This window comes from Thermoascus crustaceus, assembly GCF_041956765.1.
Source record: "Thermoascus crustaceus strain CBS 181.67 unplaced genomic scaffold VTN00scaffold_5, whole genome shotgun sequence".
Classification (NCBI taxonomy): Eukaryota; Fungi; Ascomycota; class Eurotiomycetes; order Eurotiales; family Thermoascaceae; genus Thermoascus; species Thermoascus crustaceus.
The window spans coordinates 1,607,268-1,621,676 of NW_027192531.1; the positions used below are offsets into that span (position 1 = coordinate 1,607,268).

The 14,409-nt window shown below is 50.4% G+C and overlaps 2 protein-coding genes across 2 annotated transcripts; one reads left to right on the forward strand and one right to left on the reverse strand.

Annotated features, from left to right (window-relative positions):
• Nucleotides 1-1,983: 1,983 nt before the first annotated feature.
• Nucleotides 1,984-9,626, reverse strand: VTN00DRAFT_8099 (uncharacterized protein; the record flags this gene model as incomplete). The annotated part of the gene is made up of 4 exons (XM_069434915.1): nt 1,984-7,769; nt 7,845-8,185; nt 8,246-9,442; nt 9,529-9,626. 4 exons carry the CDS (start codon nt 9,624-9,626, stop codon nt 1,984-1,986), a joined length of 7,422 nt encoding a protein of 2,473 aa, XP_069286365.1.
• An 815-nt stretch (nt 9,627-10,441) lies between these two features.
• VTN00DRAFT_8100 (60S ribosomal eL27 domain-containing protein) lies at nt 10,442-11,242 on the forward strand (the record flags this gene model as incomplete). Its single annotated transcript, XM_069434918.1, has 3 exons — nt 10,442-10,448; nt 10,522-10,577; nt 10,844-11,242. 3 exons carry the CDS (start codon nt 10,442-10,444, stop codon nt 11,240-11,242), a joined length of 462 nt encoding a protein of 153 aa, XP_069286366.1.
• Between the last annotated feature and the right edge of the window lie 3,167 nt (nt 11,243-14,409).

Below are 14,409 nucleotides of genomic sequence, written 5' to 3' on the forward strand. Positions count from 1 at the left end.
TATTTTAAATCAAGATGTCTACACCACAAAGCGATCAAAATGCCTCTAAAGAAGGCAGAATTCTCCTTGCTGTTAGAGCCTTTCAAAATGGCCAATTCTCTAGTATTAGGGCTGCTGCTCGCGCATATGATGTCCCAAAATCGACTTTGACTACCCGTCTTCAAGGTCGAACTGCACGCGCTGATTCAACACCAAATAATCAAAAGCTCACCCCTACCGAAGAATCTACCCTTGTGGAATGGATATTATCTATGGATCAACGTGGTATGCCATTACAGGCTACTACTGTACGGCAAATGGCAAATCTATTACTAGCTGAGCGGTCAAAATCAACATCAACTACTTTATCCACTGTTGGCAAATGCTGGGTGCGAAACTTTATTAACCGCCACAAGGAGCTTCAATCAAAATATAACCGGAAATATGATTATCAATGGACTCAATGTGAAGACCCAAAGATCATTCATGGATGGTTTCAACGTGTGCGTGATGTTATTCAACAGTATGGTGTAGTTGATCAAGATATCTATAACTTTGATGAAACTGGCTTTCAAATGGATATGATATCAACTGCCAAGGCGATCACTAGACCAGATCAATCTTCTAGCCGTGCTAGATTCATACAGCCTGGAAATCGCGAGTGGGTGACTGTCATTGAGTCAATCAATTCAACTGGATGGGCTCTACCCCCAATGATTATCTTTGCGGGAAAGATGCACCAATCTTCATGGTATAGAGATATACCATCAGATTGGGTGATCGGTGTCAGTGAGAATGGCTGGACTAATGATCAACTTGGCTTGCTTTGGGTCAAAGAGGTATTCCATAAGCATACCCATGCCCGTGCAATTGGCAAATATCGATTGTTGATCCTTGATGGCCATGGAAGCCATATCACACCTGAATTTGATCAATTCTGCACCCAGAACATGATCATTCCATTATGCATGCCATCACATTCTTCCCATCTTCTTCAGCCACTTGATGTTGGCTGCTTTTCACCTTTAAAGAAGGCATATGGGAAGAGCGTTGAATCTAGCATGCGGCAGGGCATCAATTATATTGATAAGCAAGACTTCCTGATTGCATATCAATCTGCGCGAACAGAAGCCCTATCCACATCCAATATCTGCAGTGGATTTGTAGCTACAGGCTTAGTCCCATATCAGCCAGATCAAGTGCTTTCACAACTTCATTTTCAGATGGAGAAGACACCAACACCACCTACATCTCACAGCAATCAATCAGTATCCTGGGTGCCTGAGACACCTCATAATATCAGGAAATTGGAGCTTCAGATCCAGGCTCTTAAGCGCCTATTGAAACACCACTCAAAGAGTCCACCAAGTCCAGCAAATCAAGCTCTTGATCAACTAGTTAAGGGCTGTCAGATTGCAATGCATAATGCAGTCCTTCTTGCACAGGAAAATAGGGAGCTACATGCTGCCAATCAATGCCAAAAAAGGAAGAGAAACGCACCTAGATCCTGTATAACTACTGGGGGTATTCTAACAGGTGCAGAAGGACTGCAACGTGCTCAAGAAACTGATCAAAGACAGGAAGGGGTGGTTGAGCAGCCAGATCCACGGCCAGCAAAACGGGCACCACCGCGATGCAGCACATGCAATATACTAGGTCATACTAGAGTGCAATGCTCTAGGCGCTAAGCAATTGATATATAGTGTATATAGCTTCAATTTTCATTGATGTTGTTTGATATCTAGTTTTTTAGTATATTTGGTGTTGGAGCGTGTGCCGCTCGGGGGTTGATTACGTTATCATATCAAACTACATCTTACGGAGCATACGACTCGGGAATTGCAATGGTGATATATCCTATTAATCGATCATAACTAGAACAAAGGAAATGGTATCAAGCGAATGTGAATCAACTATGTACACGTCCCTCATGCCAACACGTGATCGGTTTGGATCTTGTTAGGATGGCGTATCCCAAGAAGATAACCGTAGAATGCCACAGTTTCAGAAGCCCACATCCGATTTCTGAAGACACCATCCTCCGCCGTATTTAGATACGACGCTCTCTCCGCTCGGGATGTCGGTTCCCAGGCCGCTGTCGCTGTGCTGATCATGCAGTACTAGGTCTTCCATCTTAGGTGGTCGCTCCAGGCCTTGAATCACTCCGTCGGAGAATTGGTGGACTTCGTATTGTTCTCCATCTGCTGCAGGAGTCTGGCAGCCCTCATGGTGCGATCCAGGCGCGTCGCGATTTTCCCGTTGCTCATTTTCTTCATTGATGGACTCAGGGCGCACAACGTCCAATCCGTTTGCCGAGCTGGCGAAGCTGAACTTGCGCTCTGCGGGCTTCTCGTGCTCGCCCGCGTCCAGAAGACTATCAACGTAGGTTCCTGCGTAGCTGGTCTGCCTGTCAGTCCCTGGATCACTTTCCTCGCCGCTCGCATGCTCATCCTCCTCTGGGAATACGTCATTCTCTTTATTCGCAACGGAACTCTTGGTCCCCCATGACTGCTTCCTCGAGAAGTTGGACCTGACCGAATGACTCCGCTTAAGACTGCCGTGCGCACCGTTGGCAGCGGGCGCCGGCGTCGTCTGTCGGTCGGTCGAGCCTCTGTTACCCGTCATATTGCTCAGGCTGAGGATCCTTCTCTCCTTGCCTGCGTTGGATGACACTGTCGACCCGGCAGTCTGAGACTTCGCTGGGCGTCGCTTCAGCGCCAAGCCCACATAGCTACTAAGGATGCTGCTGGTGTCCTTAGCTATGTTGGCTGCGCTGGCTCTGCTGGCTCTGCTGGCTCTGGTGGCCGTGCTCGCAGAGCTAGGCGCTCTTCTCATACCTGCAGCCGGGCGGCGGATAAGGACGCTCCGGGCGTGGTCGAGGACGCCTTCCAGGATTCTCTTTTCGAGGCTGTCGGCCCGGTCTTCCATAAGCTGCATCTCTTCCTGGCGGATTTCTAAGGCTGTCTCGAGACCAGAGACCTCCTTCGAAAGCCTCTTGTTTTGTCTCACCAGGTCCTCCTTCTCGAGTTTCAGCGCTTGAATCATGTTCAGGAGGGAATCCTTTTCTTCTTTCAGACCTATGATCTCGGCCTCGATTCTCTCTTTCTCCGCAACTCTCCTTTCAAGCAAAACTGCGGCCTCGTCGGCCTCCCGTTTCTTCCTCTCATGGTCCTGTTCCATGAGTCTTGTCTGTGTGGCAACCATTTCGCTGACTTTACAGGAAGTCTCCATCATCTGCTGGTGGATCTCCTCGAGCCTATCCATCTGGGACATTGACTTGCTCGTATTTGCAGCGTGGTCAAGGAGGAAGTTAAGCTTGTCCTGGACTTGGGAGTCATCGTACTTCTCCTGGCTAAGCAAGGCATCAAGCTTTTCCCGGATATGGGTATCATCGTACTTCTCTGGAGCTTGAATAAGTAGAGCATCCAGCTTCTCTTGGAGCTGGCTGTCATCATACTTCTCAGGAGCCTGAAGAAGCAGAGCATCAAGCTTCTCCTGAATTTGCGAGTCGTTGTACTTCTCCTGAATTTGACCAAGAAGAGAATCCAGCTTCTCCCGGATGTGGGTGTCGTCGTACTTCTCTTGACTAAGCAAAAAATCAAGCTTCTCCTGGAGTTGCGAATCGTCGTATTTTTGCGGAACTTGACCAAGCAGAGTATCAAGCTTCTCCCGAAGGTCAGAGTCGTCGTACTTCTCTGGAACTTGGGCAAGCAGAGCATCGAGTTTCCCTCTGAGTTCCGAGTCATCATATTTGTCCGCGGCATTCTCAAGCAGCACATCAAGCTTCTCCTTCAGTTCAGAGTCATCATGCTTGTTCGCGGCATTCTCAAGCAGCACATCAAGCTTCTCCCGAATGTGAGAATCGTCGTACTTCTCCGGAACTTGACTAAGCAGTGCATCAAGCTTTTCCTGGATTTGGGAGTCATTGTACTTCTCCAGAATTTGACCAAGAAGAGCATCCAGCTTTTCCCGGACGTGGGAGTCATCATACTTCTCCGGAACTTGGTCAAACAGAGCCTCAATCCTTTCCTTGACTTCAGAGTAATCTTGCTTGTTTGCGGCATTCTCAAGAAGGACATCAAGCTTCTCCCGAAGGTGGGAGTCATCATATTTGTTGGCGGCATGCTCAAGCAGAGTATTGAGCTTCTCTTGGACCTGAGAGTCATCGTACTTCTCTGGAGTCTCCGGCTCTGGAGCAGGCAATGCGCGGAGTGCAGGAGTAATGGCAGAGGGGATAGCAGCCATTTGCATCTGAAAATCCTGTGAAACTCTCTGGGAGTGTTCGTAGTGCCGACTGACAATCATCAGGATATCCTTGATGGTCTTCAGAATCTGAGGGTGAACTTCATGCAGCTCTGTCTCAACACGCTGCGTGGTAGCAGAGGTTTTCTTAATCTCCTCTTGGGCGAAGTCCTGATGCGACTTCATGTCGTTATGCATCTCCTCCATCTTGGTGTAAGATTCGTCGACTTTTTCAAGGAATGCCTTTGCGTCCTCGCTCATGCGCTCACAAGCCTCAGTAACGCTGTTGCCCATAGAATCAATGATGACCTTGATATCGTCCGCAACATTCTTCGTATCCGTCACAGCCTGGAGATTGGCCATTTCCTTGTGTTCGATATCGGTGAATTTCGAGTCAAGCGCTGTCTGTGCCTCTTCATACTTGGCCATGACTGCAGCAAGCTTTTCGTCAAACTTGGTGCCGAGCTCAGACACGATAGCCGCGCGGACCTCTTCCTGCTTGATCACGACAGCAGCATCTCTCTCCTCCGTCTCCAATTTCGTTGCCTCGTGATCAGAGCGCATTCGTTCGAATTCGCGGCTAATGAGTTCATTGAGCTCTCTGATATTCTCCACGGTACTAAAACTCTCCGCAGAGGCTGTCAGGCCGTCAAGCAGGTGCTTTAGTTCGTAGAGTCCTTCGTTGCTCCCGTCAAGCTTGCTCAGTAGCTCCTCCCGCAGTTCACTGACAACGGATCTCGCCTCTTCTATCTTTTCTGCGAGACCACCGTGCTCTACCTTTCGTGCCTCAAAGGCATGCGCGGTGAGCTCGGCTTCAGCATCCATCTTCTCCTGGAATCCAGCGAGAAGGTCACTAAGTTCCTTGATCTCAGACTTGGCAGGTAACGTCTCCACGTCAGGGAGTTTCAGCTCGTCCAGTTGTGTCTTAACTTCAAAGATCATTGCCTCAACGGTTTGGAGATCTGCCTTGACTACCCGCTCTGGATCCTCTGCAAACTTTTCTTTGCTCTTGAGCTCATCAACCGTAACCCAAATGTCTTTCATAAGAGTCTCCAAGGTGCCAATTTCTGTCTTCGTAGCACCTTCTGCCTCCATACGTGCAGAAAGCTGGCTGATTGATTCCATGGTCTCCCTGAGGAGAGCCTCCAGAGCTTCAACCTGCTCTGGCCTGGCTATTTCATCAGGTCCAGGGAAAGCGAACTCATCGATTTTTGCCTTCGTGTTCCGCAGCAAAGTTTCAATAACGTTCGTATCCTCTTTCTTAGCGAGAGTCTCATCGGCGGGCATGTCACGGGCAGTACCAGCCTCGAGGACCGATCCTTGAACCTCCTTAACCGCTGCAAGGAGATCGTCTAGATGACGTTTCGTCAATGCGTCTCGTGGTGGCTCTACAGACCGTGGGTTGGGCTCCATAGCCTCAACTTTGACATGTAGCTGGGTGATAAGAGCCTTGAGGCTTTCGATGTCGCCTCCAATGGATTTCTCGTTTGCAAGGATGAGTTCCTTGCCACTGGTTGTGCTGGTTTCCTTGAACTCCTTTTGTGCTTCGCGCAGAGCGACCATGTCAGCCCTTAAGCTGGTCAGACCTTCTCTGAGCGTTTCGAGAATCTCAGCGCTACTGTCATCAGAAGGCTTGTCCAGAATTTTCTCCAAATCGGCACGTATCACATCGACACCATCATTGAGTGCATCAAGCAGCTCGCCCGTATTGGGTAGCATGTTATCGTTGACAATGCTTTTCTGAGCAGTTTCCTCTTGTAAGGCTTTGAAACTGTCTTTCAGAGCTGCTATGATCTCATCCTTATCGGCGGACGATCCTGACTGCGCCATGCTCATGGAGATTGTTTCACGGAGCTGTTCGAACTGCTCTTTGACAGTCTTTAAGATCTGAGCACTTGGATCCGGTTTTTCGGTGATATCCCGGATCGCATCAAGGATTTCTTCCTTGTCATTAGACGCATTCTCTCGGTTGAGACGATTGCTGATGGTCTGTCGGAGATGATCGAATTCCTTTTCCATTGCATCCAGGAGTTCAGGAGTGTTGGGGTTGGGGCGAGTTATGGTAGCAGACCGAAGAGCCGCTTCATTTACCGCCCTCTGCATATCAGCCTGGAGCATTCTGAATCCGTCCTTGACTGTTTTGAGTATCTCGACCTTGGCAGCAGGGTCCGTAGCTCGATTCACATATGATTCAACGTCACCTCGGAGGACATCAAGGCCAGTTTTTAGTGCGTCAAGCACCTGTTCGGTGTCTCTGCCATTATCATCGGAGCATTGTTTGACCTCATTCTTCACGTCTTCCAACAGATCCTGTAGACGTTCTACTATTTGCTCTCCAACGTTGAAGTTGACGGAGGTGGTTGCTTCCTGAAGGCCAGATGCGACGACTTCAAGGATTTCATCCTTATTCACTTCATTTTTTCGTGTCACCGCGGCCTGGTTGGCTAGACCCTCCGCAATAGCGTTCAATATTTCCTCTCGTGATATACTCGGCTCAAGCTTGGCATGTCTAGTAACTGCAGACTGTTGGGCATTGAAGGCTTCGTTAATAGCATTTATCACGTCGTCCTTCGTGACGTTAGATTCCTGCCTGTGTCTTGTTGTAGCATAGTGAGCAGCCAGACCCTCCCTCACGGCATTGACGACCTCTTCACGGTTCATTCCTGAATATAACATATCGCTAGTAAGAGCATTCTGGCCAGCAATGCCCTCCGAGATTGCGCTCAGGATTTCATCTCGGGTGATGCGCGGTTCCCTCTGGTCTGAGAGCTGAGCAGCAGGGAATTCAAGACTCTCAAGGCATTCGCGAATTGTGACTATGATCTCATCTCTTGTGATGCTGGACTGATATTGAACAGGAGGCGGCGTAAACTTCTTCATTCCTTCCTCTACTGCTGCGAGGACCTGCTCGTACGTGATACCTTTCTCATGCTGTGGCCGGTAAGCTTTGAGACCTTCGCTCAGGCATTCCAAGATCTCATCCCGTTCGAGTCCGAAGTTTTGCAGCTCGATTTCGGGCTTGTAAGTCTCCCAAGCCTCCTTCACGGCTGCCAGGATATCCTCCTTGTCGACTGCACTTCGCACATCTTCCGGAGCCGGGAGACGAGGCAAGGAGGCTTCTGCGAGTGCATTCTTCACGGCCGTGTAGACTTCCTTGCTGTCGACAGCTGGTCTGGTAACGGCTGGAGATGACTGCCGTCGGTTCTCGCGAATAATAAAGGCCATATGCTCTTTGAGTTCCGCTAAGCCACTTTCCACGATCGCAGTGACTTCCTCCTTCCCTGCTGCCCTTGGCCTATTCTCATCAGAGGCTCGAGCATTTTCGGCTGCTTCTAGCTTCCGCGCAATATCTCGTCCCATGCCCAGAACCTCACCGCGTAATTCCCGAACCAAGGCTTTGACTTCATTTGTCAAACCGCCTCCCTCTACCACGCTTTTCTTCACTCTCCTGAGGATGTCCAACATCTCTTCAGTGATGAAGCTAGAGGCCTGCTCTGGCGAGGTGTCTTTGGTGGCGCTCTTATCGGCATCACTCGTAGATTCGGTTTCTGTTTGGTTGATGTGAGCTAGAGTTCCCGCTTGAGGATTATCCAGATTGGGTTATATATGCGGTGGCTTCTTACCTGAACTGACATCAGCTTTTACACGTACTAGCGCTCGACTTCCAGACTCATCCTTGACGAGGTTCAGAATTTCTTCAAGCATTTTGGTTATGGTTTTGTCGGCCTCATTGTCCGTTCTGTTGTTCGTCGGCTTCGACTTGATCTCATCCACGAGTTCCAGGAGCTTTTCCTGTCCTTCCTTGGTAGCCATTTCACGCAGTACCTTCTCCAACAGGGCAATGCTGGCGGAGCCGTCGGATATCGGCCCGGGCGAAGCACCGAACTCCCTTTCTATCGCGGCAGCAAAGCTATTGGGGGTTGGGATCCGAGGGATGGAGTAACTCTTCCTTGATCCTGGGGAACTGTCGCATGGTACATCATCAATCATGTGTGCAAGGGCCATGAGGATGTAGGGTGCTGACCTTGTTATATCCGGGTCAAGGAGCTTCGAATTTATGTTGGATGCCAACTCTCGAAGACTCTTCCTGATGTCTTCATCCCGGGCATTTGTCGCAGCCTTGAGGCTAATGAGATCCGTGGCATTGTCCTTGCTTCGTCTGCTCAGTTGGGCCATCTCACGCTGCAAGTTGGTTGCGATACTGGTGAGACTCAGGATCTGCGAGGATAGAGCATCGAAAGTCTGACTGGGGAGGGTTCCAGTGGAAGAGGAGGTACTCGAGCTGTTTGAGTGAGCAGGACCGTGCTCTCCCGGTATCTGCATGTTCTGCAGAGCCAACATCGTGGCAGACGTAGGTGTATTCTCTCCTAGTATCGGTCTATAAAGGTAACGGTTTGATGGACGGAACGTAGGCGTTTCCCGCTCGGCGTCTTTTCCATTGTTTGGTGCCGAAGTCTCTACTCGATTAGGGGTCTTCTCTGCCGGCTTGTCTCCTGTGTCGAGGGAGGCTTTCGACTTATCTGTGTCAAAGAGGGAAGATTTTGTCTTCTCTCCCGTGTCGAAGAGGGAACTTCGCAACTTGTCTCCCGTGTCAAGGGAAGCTTTCGACTTATCCCCTGTCTCGAAGATAGAGCTTCGTAACTTGTCTCCTGTGTCAAAGACGGATGATCGCCACTTGTCTGCGTCGATGGAGGTTTTCGACTTATCTGTGTCAAAGATGGAGCTTTTTGTTTTATCTCCTGTCTCGAAGAGAGAGGCTTTCGACTTATCCCCCATCTCGAAGACAGAGCTTCTTCGCGGCTTATCTCCTGTGTCGAGGGAAGATTTCGACTTATCCCCTGTCTCGAACAGAGAGCCACGCGACTTGTCTCCTATATCAAGGATGGAGGCTCGCAGTTTATCCCCTGTCTCGAAGATGCTTGCTCGCGACGGCCGCTCCGGGGACCGGGTCTCGAGAAAGCTGCGGAACTCTGAACGGCTATCGCCATTCTGAAAGGACTGCATACGCTTATGGTACTGCCCTTTGAGGAGTGGTTTCTCTGGGGATTGTTTCGACGGCATTGGGTTAGTTGTGTAAGGGCTGGGCGCATTTTCACGCATCTTCTCTGTCAAACCTGCAGCCCGTTCCTGGATATTGGGAGAGACATTCCCTCGTGTCGCGGGACTGGTAGGGTTCATTGGGAGGGGAGGAGGAGCTCGGTCGGGATCCGAGCTGTCCCACCTACGTTTCGAAAGCATTGATGTCAGTCCCATGGCACTCGTTCATTAAATGGTAGTCCACCATCAATGGCATCTCTGCTTACATACATAGGCACCGAGGACCGGCCAGATTCCGAGTGGGAGTGCTGGTGGCCTTTGACGACCGAGTCGCGGTCGCGCGAAACGTCCCGCTCGAGTGAGGGCATGATGATTATCTGTGCTGCGATTCAATATGGGATAAAGGGTATTCAGACTGTGGGAATGTGGGCAAGAATGTGCAATACAGTTAAAAGATTAGCGGCATAACAGGGTCATAACAAAAAATCATAAACATCAAAATGCAACTGAGGGGGAGGGGGTATTGTCGTGAAGTTGTCGTGACTCGTGAGAGGAAGGAGATACACTTTTGTATTCAAAAGAGTACCTGGGTACCAAGCACGACCGTGCAGCTTGAGGATGCAAAGCAAAGTAAACAGTGGAGTCGGGTAGAGAGATAAAGTACGGTAACTCATGGGGCAGCGAGGTCGCCTAAGGCTAGAAGAACCACGTCAAGGCCAGCTCGAGTCTCAGCCCTAGCAACCACGATAGCACTGTCCACCTGGGGTAAACAAACACACGGACGCTGTTTAGATAAGGCATCTCCAGGCCGACCACGTCGATAAGGGCGGTGAGTGGGGACCGATAGTTGCCTAGGGCGTCGCCAGGCAACACAACAACGAGCGTCTTGGCGCGGCCTCGGGCGGTCGAGAAGCCCGACCTCCGGCCCCGTCGGATCGGAGCCCTTTCCGCAAGGAGAAACTTACCTATTACGGCCTGGCTCCCAGCGGTCGGTAAACGGACCAATCAGCCGCCGGCACACAAACCCTGCCCTTCGCTCGCTGTGTGTGCACTACTCACAAGCGAAAAAACGAAGGTCGAGCGCGGAGAACCTCAAGTCTCGAAACGACCGAACTTCCAAGTCGACAACCAACCTCCCCCTCCCCTCCTTCTCCTTTCGCTGCCGCTCACCGGGACTTTCGCCATGAAGTGTCAGTATTTCACACTCTCTCTCTCGACTGTTTCAATGACTCGAATAGGACCATGCTGACGGTGCTGGAATAGTCATGAAAGTGGGCCGTGTGGCCATCATCACCCGAGGCCGTTATGCCGGTAAGAAGGTACGACAGCATTTTTTCTGAGCCCCTTCGAAGTGATTTAGACGGATTTCTATAAGGATTGGGTGGGAAAGAATGAATGGGATCTTGGAAGAGCATAAATGAGGCATTCATGTCGGGATATCTGCTTAAGCCATCTGGCGAGGCGGGAATGATATCAGAACTCACAAAGCGAGCGGAGGAACACAGTTATCGTCATTTTTGATCGGACAAAAAAAAAGAAGATACAGAGCAGGAAAGCTGACACGGACTTTTTCGCGAAACTCCAGGTCGTGATCATCCAGCCCTACGACCAGGGCTCCAAGACTCACCCATTCGCCTACGCCCTCGTCGCCGGTATCGAGCGCTACCCCCTCAAGGTGACGCGCCGCATGGGTAAGAAGAAGACGGAGAAGCGCAGCAAGCTCAAGCCCTTCATCAAGACCATCAACTACAACCACCTCATGCCCACCCGCTACACTCTCGAGCTGGAGGGCCTCAAGGGCGTCGTTACCAACGAGACCTTCAAGGAGGTGTCGCAGCGCGAGGAGGCCAAGAAGACTGTCAAGAAGGCCCTGGAGGAGCGCTACACCAGCGGAAAGAACAGATGGTTCTTCACTCCTCTGCGTAAGTGGCCGGATGGATATACCTCTTTTCTTGTCGACCGTTCGAACGATGAAAATGGCTGACAATTCTATCTTGCAGGTTTCTAAACTGGATACCTTCTTCTGTCTGGGACAATTGGGGAGTTGTGTGATGTGACAAAACGCACTGGGTCCGTTCCGTCCGAGGTGAGGTGTAAAAAAGATAGAAAGAGCCTCGAACATCTTCAATTCAAACATGCGTTGGGAGAATCCAAAGAAAAGAACATGGGTTATTACCATAGCTGGAACATGATGAATTGAGGATGCTTCGATGCTACTACATACACACCAGTGTCGAGGTAAACAAAAACTGGACCCTGGGCCACTTTGCCGAAAGATGATAACTATTTCTTTTACCTGTTCTTTTTTATGAGGGAAGCCGTGAAAAAATATGGCGTCTTGTCTCGAATGGAAATGAAAAAGAATACATTACTACCCACAGTTCCCGCTCTCCGTGTTGTACTCTTTTCCCTTGCTAGTGCAAGGCTCCGACTTCTTGGCTTGCAGAAATCCGGAGTGTAATCATGCATGGAACACCGGAGAACTAGAAAGAGAGGTCTCCCAATCCACTCAGGTCGCAGGACATCAAAACCAGGCTAGGCTTCTCAGTCGCGCGGAGCCGAATTCTCAACCCATTGCCAACAATCCGAACCACAACACCCCGGTCCTGACTCTGCACTGCACCGCCCCGCCCCGTTTCTTCGAGCATGGAACTTCCTCGTCCTCCCCGGGTGTCAAGTAGCTATCAGTCCCCCATTCCTCACAGGTAACAAGAAAGCGGAGAACAAATTGGGGGCCAACGTGCCTTATCTCTCCCCCGGGATAGGACAGAATGCGCGGAGACCCCAGTATAGCCTGAGTCGTACAGTTAGCACCCGCAGTAGTTTAGTAGTAGTGTTAGTAGTACCGTCCTTCAGACTTCGACGGCCGATATTGAAACGCGGAGTGCTCCGCATGTCCCGCGACTCCCCGCGCTGTCTTCATGCATGTCATGTCTACCTTACATAGGTAGGTTCCTTTCATCCATATACAGTCGTATACCCCACATTAAGACTTGGAATAAATGTTCTGGATATCTGGACACCTGGGTAGACAGGTAACTGCGGAGTACTCTATCCTATCGTATTCGATTCACTGAAGAAAACCATCATGTCGGACAGGGTAGTGGGATATACGACACAGATATTAATGTCCGTCGTACCCGTGCGTATAGAGTACTATGGAAGGGCATGAATTCTCCGTTTCGTATCTACCTACCTATACGGTAGGTATCTAACCTATGCACCATATTTCAATGTAATCTACTCTGTGACCAATGGTTGGTCGCCTATCTTAGTGGTAAAGGTATAAAGTGGTCCTTAAGTTCAATTCAGGGCGTGCACAGATGCAGTGACATATAAAATTGAGGTTGTGTTTGTGCATGTGGGACCGAGTACCCTTGCTGGTTTGGTTACCTGTACGTCTGAAAATGGAGTGATTCCACCTAGGCATGTTTTTCGTCCTTCCCATTCTGGTCTGGTTAGATTAGGCTGTGTCTCGGATGAAGCGCCCTTGTTGGCGCTGCCTTTGAGAGTACCTAATAGGTTAGGTACCTAGGCACGATATATACTGTTCTAGTATAAATATCCCGTATACTGGAAAAGGGATCAAATCTCTAGACTGCATAGGTCGGTCAGTTGTAAGCAGTAGCACTAGATATAAATTCTTAGGCTTAAAGTAGTGTGCCCTAAGCATTAGGTGGATTTTCCATAGTGGCCACAATCACGTGTAAATCGCAGTGCCAACGCTAGACATTGAGAAATCTGAGTCCTAGAGTTGAATTCCTTCGGCCCTTGGGGCAACATATACTGCCTCGGGATGCGGAACTTATGTTCTTTTCGGCCGTGGAAACGACGAACCCAAACACAAGAACTACAACCGACTCGGCACCATGCCGGTGGTGCTCCGTGGCCCCATTCTCCTCGGCCTGGGTCCGGGATCTCATGTTTGTTATTTGTTGTACAAGTACGGAAGTTTTAGTTATAATTGCATGCACTATCGCTCGGGATATTCGACGCCGTTACAGTTGTCAGCGTTCACGTGGGGCATCGGGACTCGACTATAAAAAAAAAGTTGTACAACCTGTCTTCCTTGCCGTAATCGGGCCGTTCTTGTGTCGGTTAGTGAAAAAGTAACGCCGAGGTATTTGCTAGATCGAAGTAATGACCGCAGGATATATATGTGATTACCACCCGCACAGTCGGATTAGTTCTGTATATTCAAAATCATGGTTTCCAACACGAGCGGTCATGCAGAAAAGGATCCATGACTTCTGTGCGCGTCCAGTACTACATCGGATGTCGGACCCTCCGAGAGGCATGGTTTGGCAGGTAGGACGATCGTCAACGGATCCTGCAAGTAATAGTCCACAATCCGGGAATTGCAATAGATGCCCATGTCGCGGACCATGTTCTCGCTCCATGAAAGACAGCCATTAGTTTGGTGCACTTGAGTAGCGACAGGAACGCCAACATCATGTATGGATCAAGAAGCATCGGGAGCCGCAGAGTTCATCAACAGAAATTCCGGCTACAGGGACCCCGGCGGCGTCAGGGAGCAAGCTGTCTGATGATCTTTCATGCAGGCGCTCAGACCAATGGGCGCCGGATGGAATCGCATCGCCAAAGCGCAAGATATGGAAGCGTCATGATAAGGGCAGTGAGCGGTGGCAATCGCAGCAGGGGCATGGACAGGGTCAGGGATCTCGTTCCGCAAGGTTCAGGACCGGTTGCGACAGAGCTGGTCTGGACGTCAAGACAAGAGGGAGCGTCCGTTCTCGGAGGTAGGGAAAATCTCAAAGTTCCTCTTCTTTTCGCGGGCCGTCCTCCATCTACAGAAGTTCTTTGTACTCATAAGCGCACCTTCTGCACAGACGTTGCGGCGGGCATCAAAAAGCGCGGTCGCTGCCGGCGTTGCGGTTGTCGCGCGGACCGACAGAAAGAGGAAGCCGGTCTGGTCTGGGTCCTGCCGCAAACGTGACGGACCCGCCCCAGTTTGCGCATCGCGATAACTCAAAGCAGGAACTCGACAGACAGCTCCTTCTGCTTCTGCTCTGCGGCTGCCCGGACAGCTCTTCCGGCAGCCTTCCAAGTAGCTTTTGGAAGCCGCCACCGGCCGGCTTCCCTGTCACTTCCTAGATGCGGCGTGCGGCTGTCGAGCCGCCCATCAGTGAC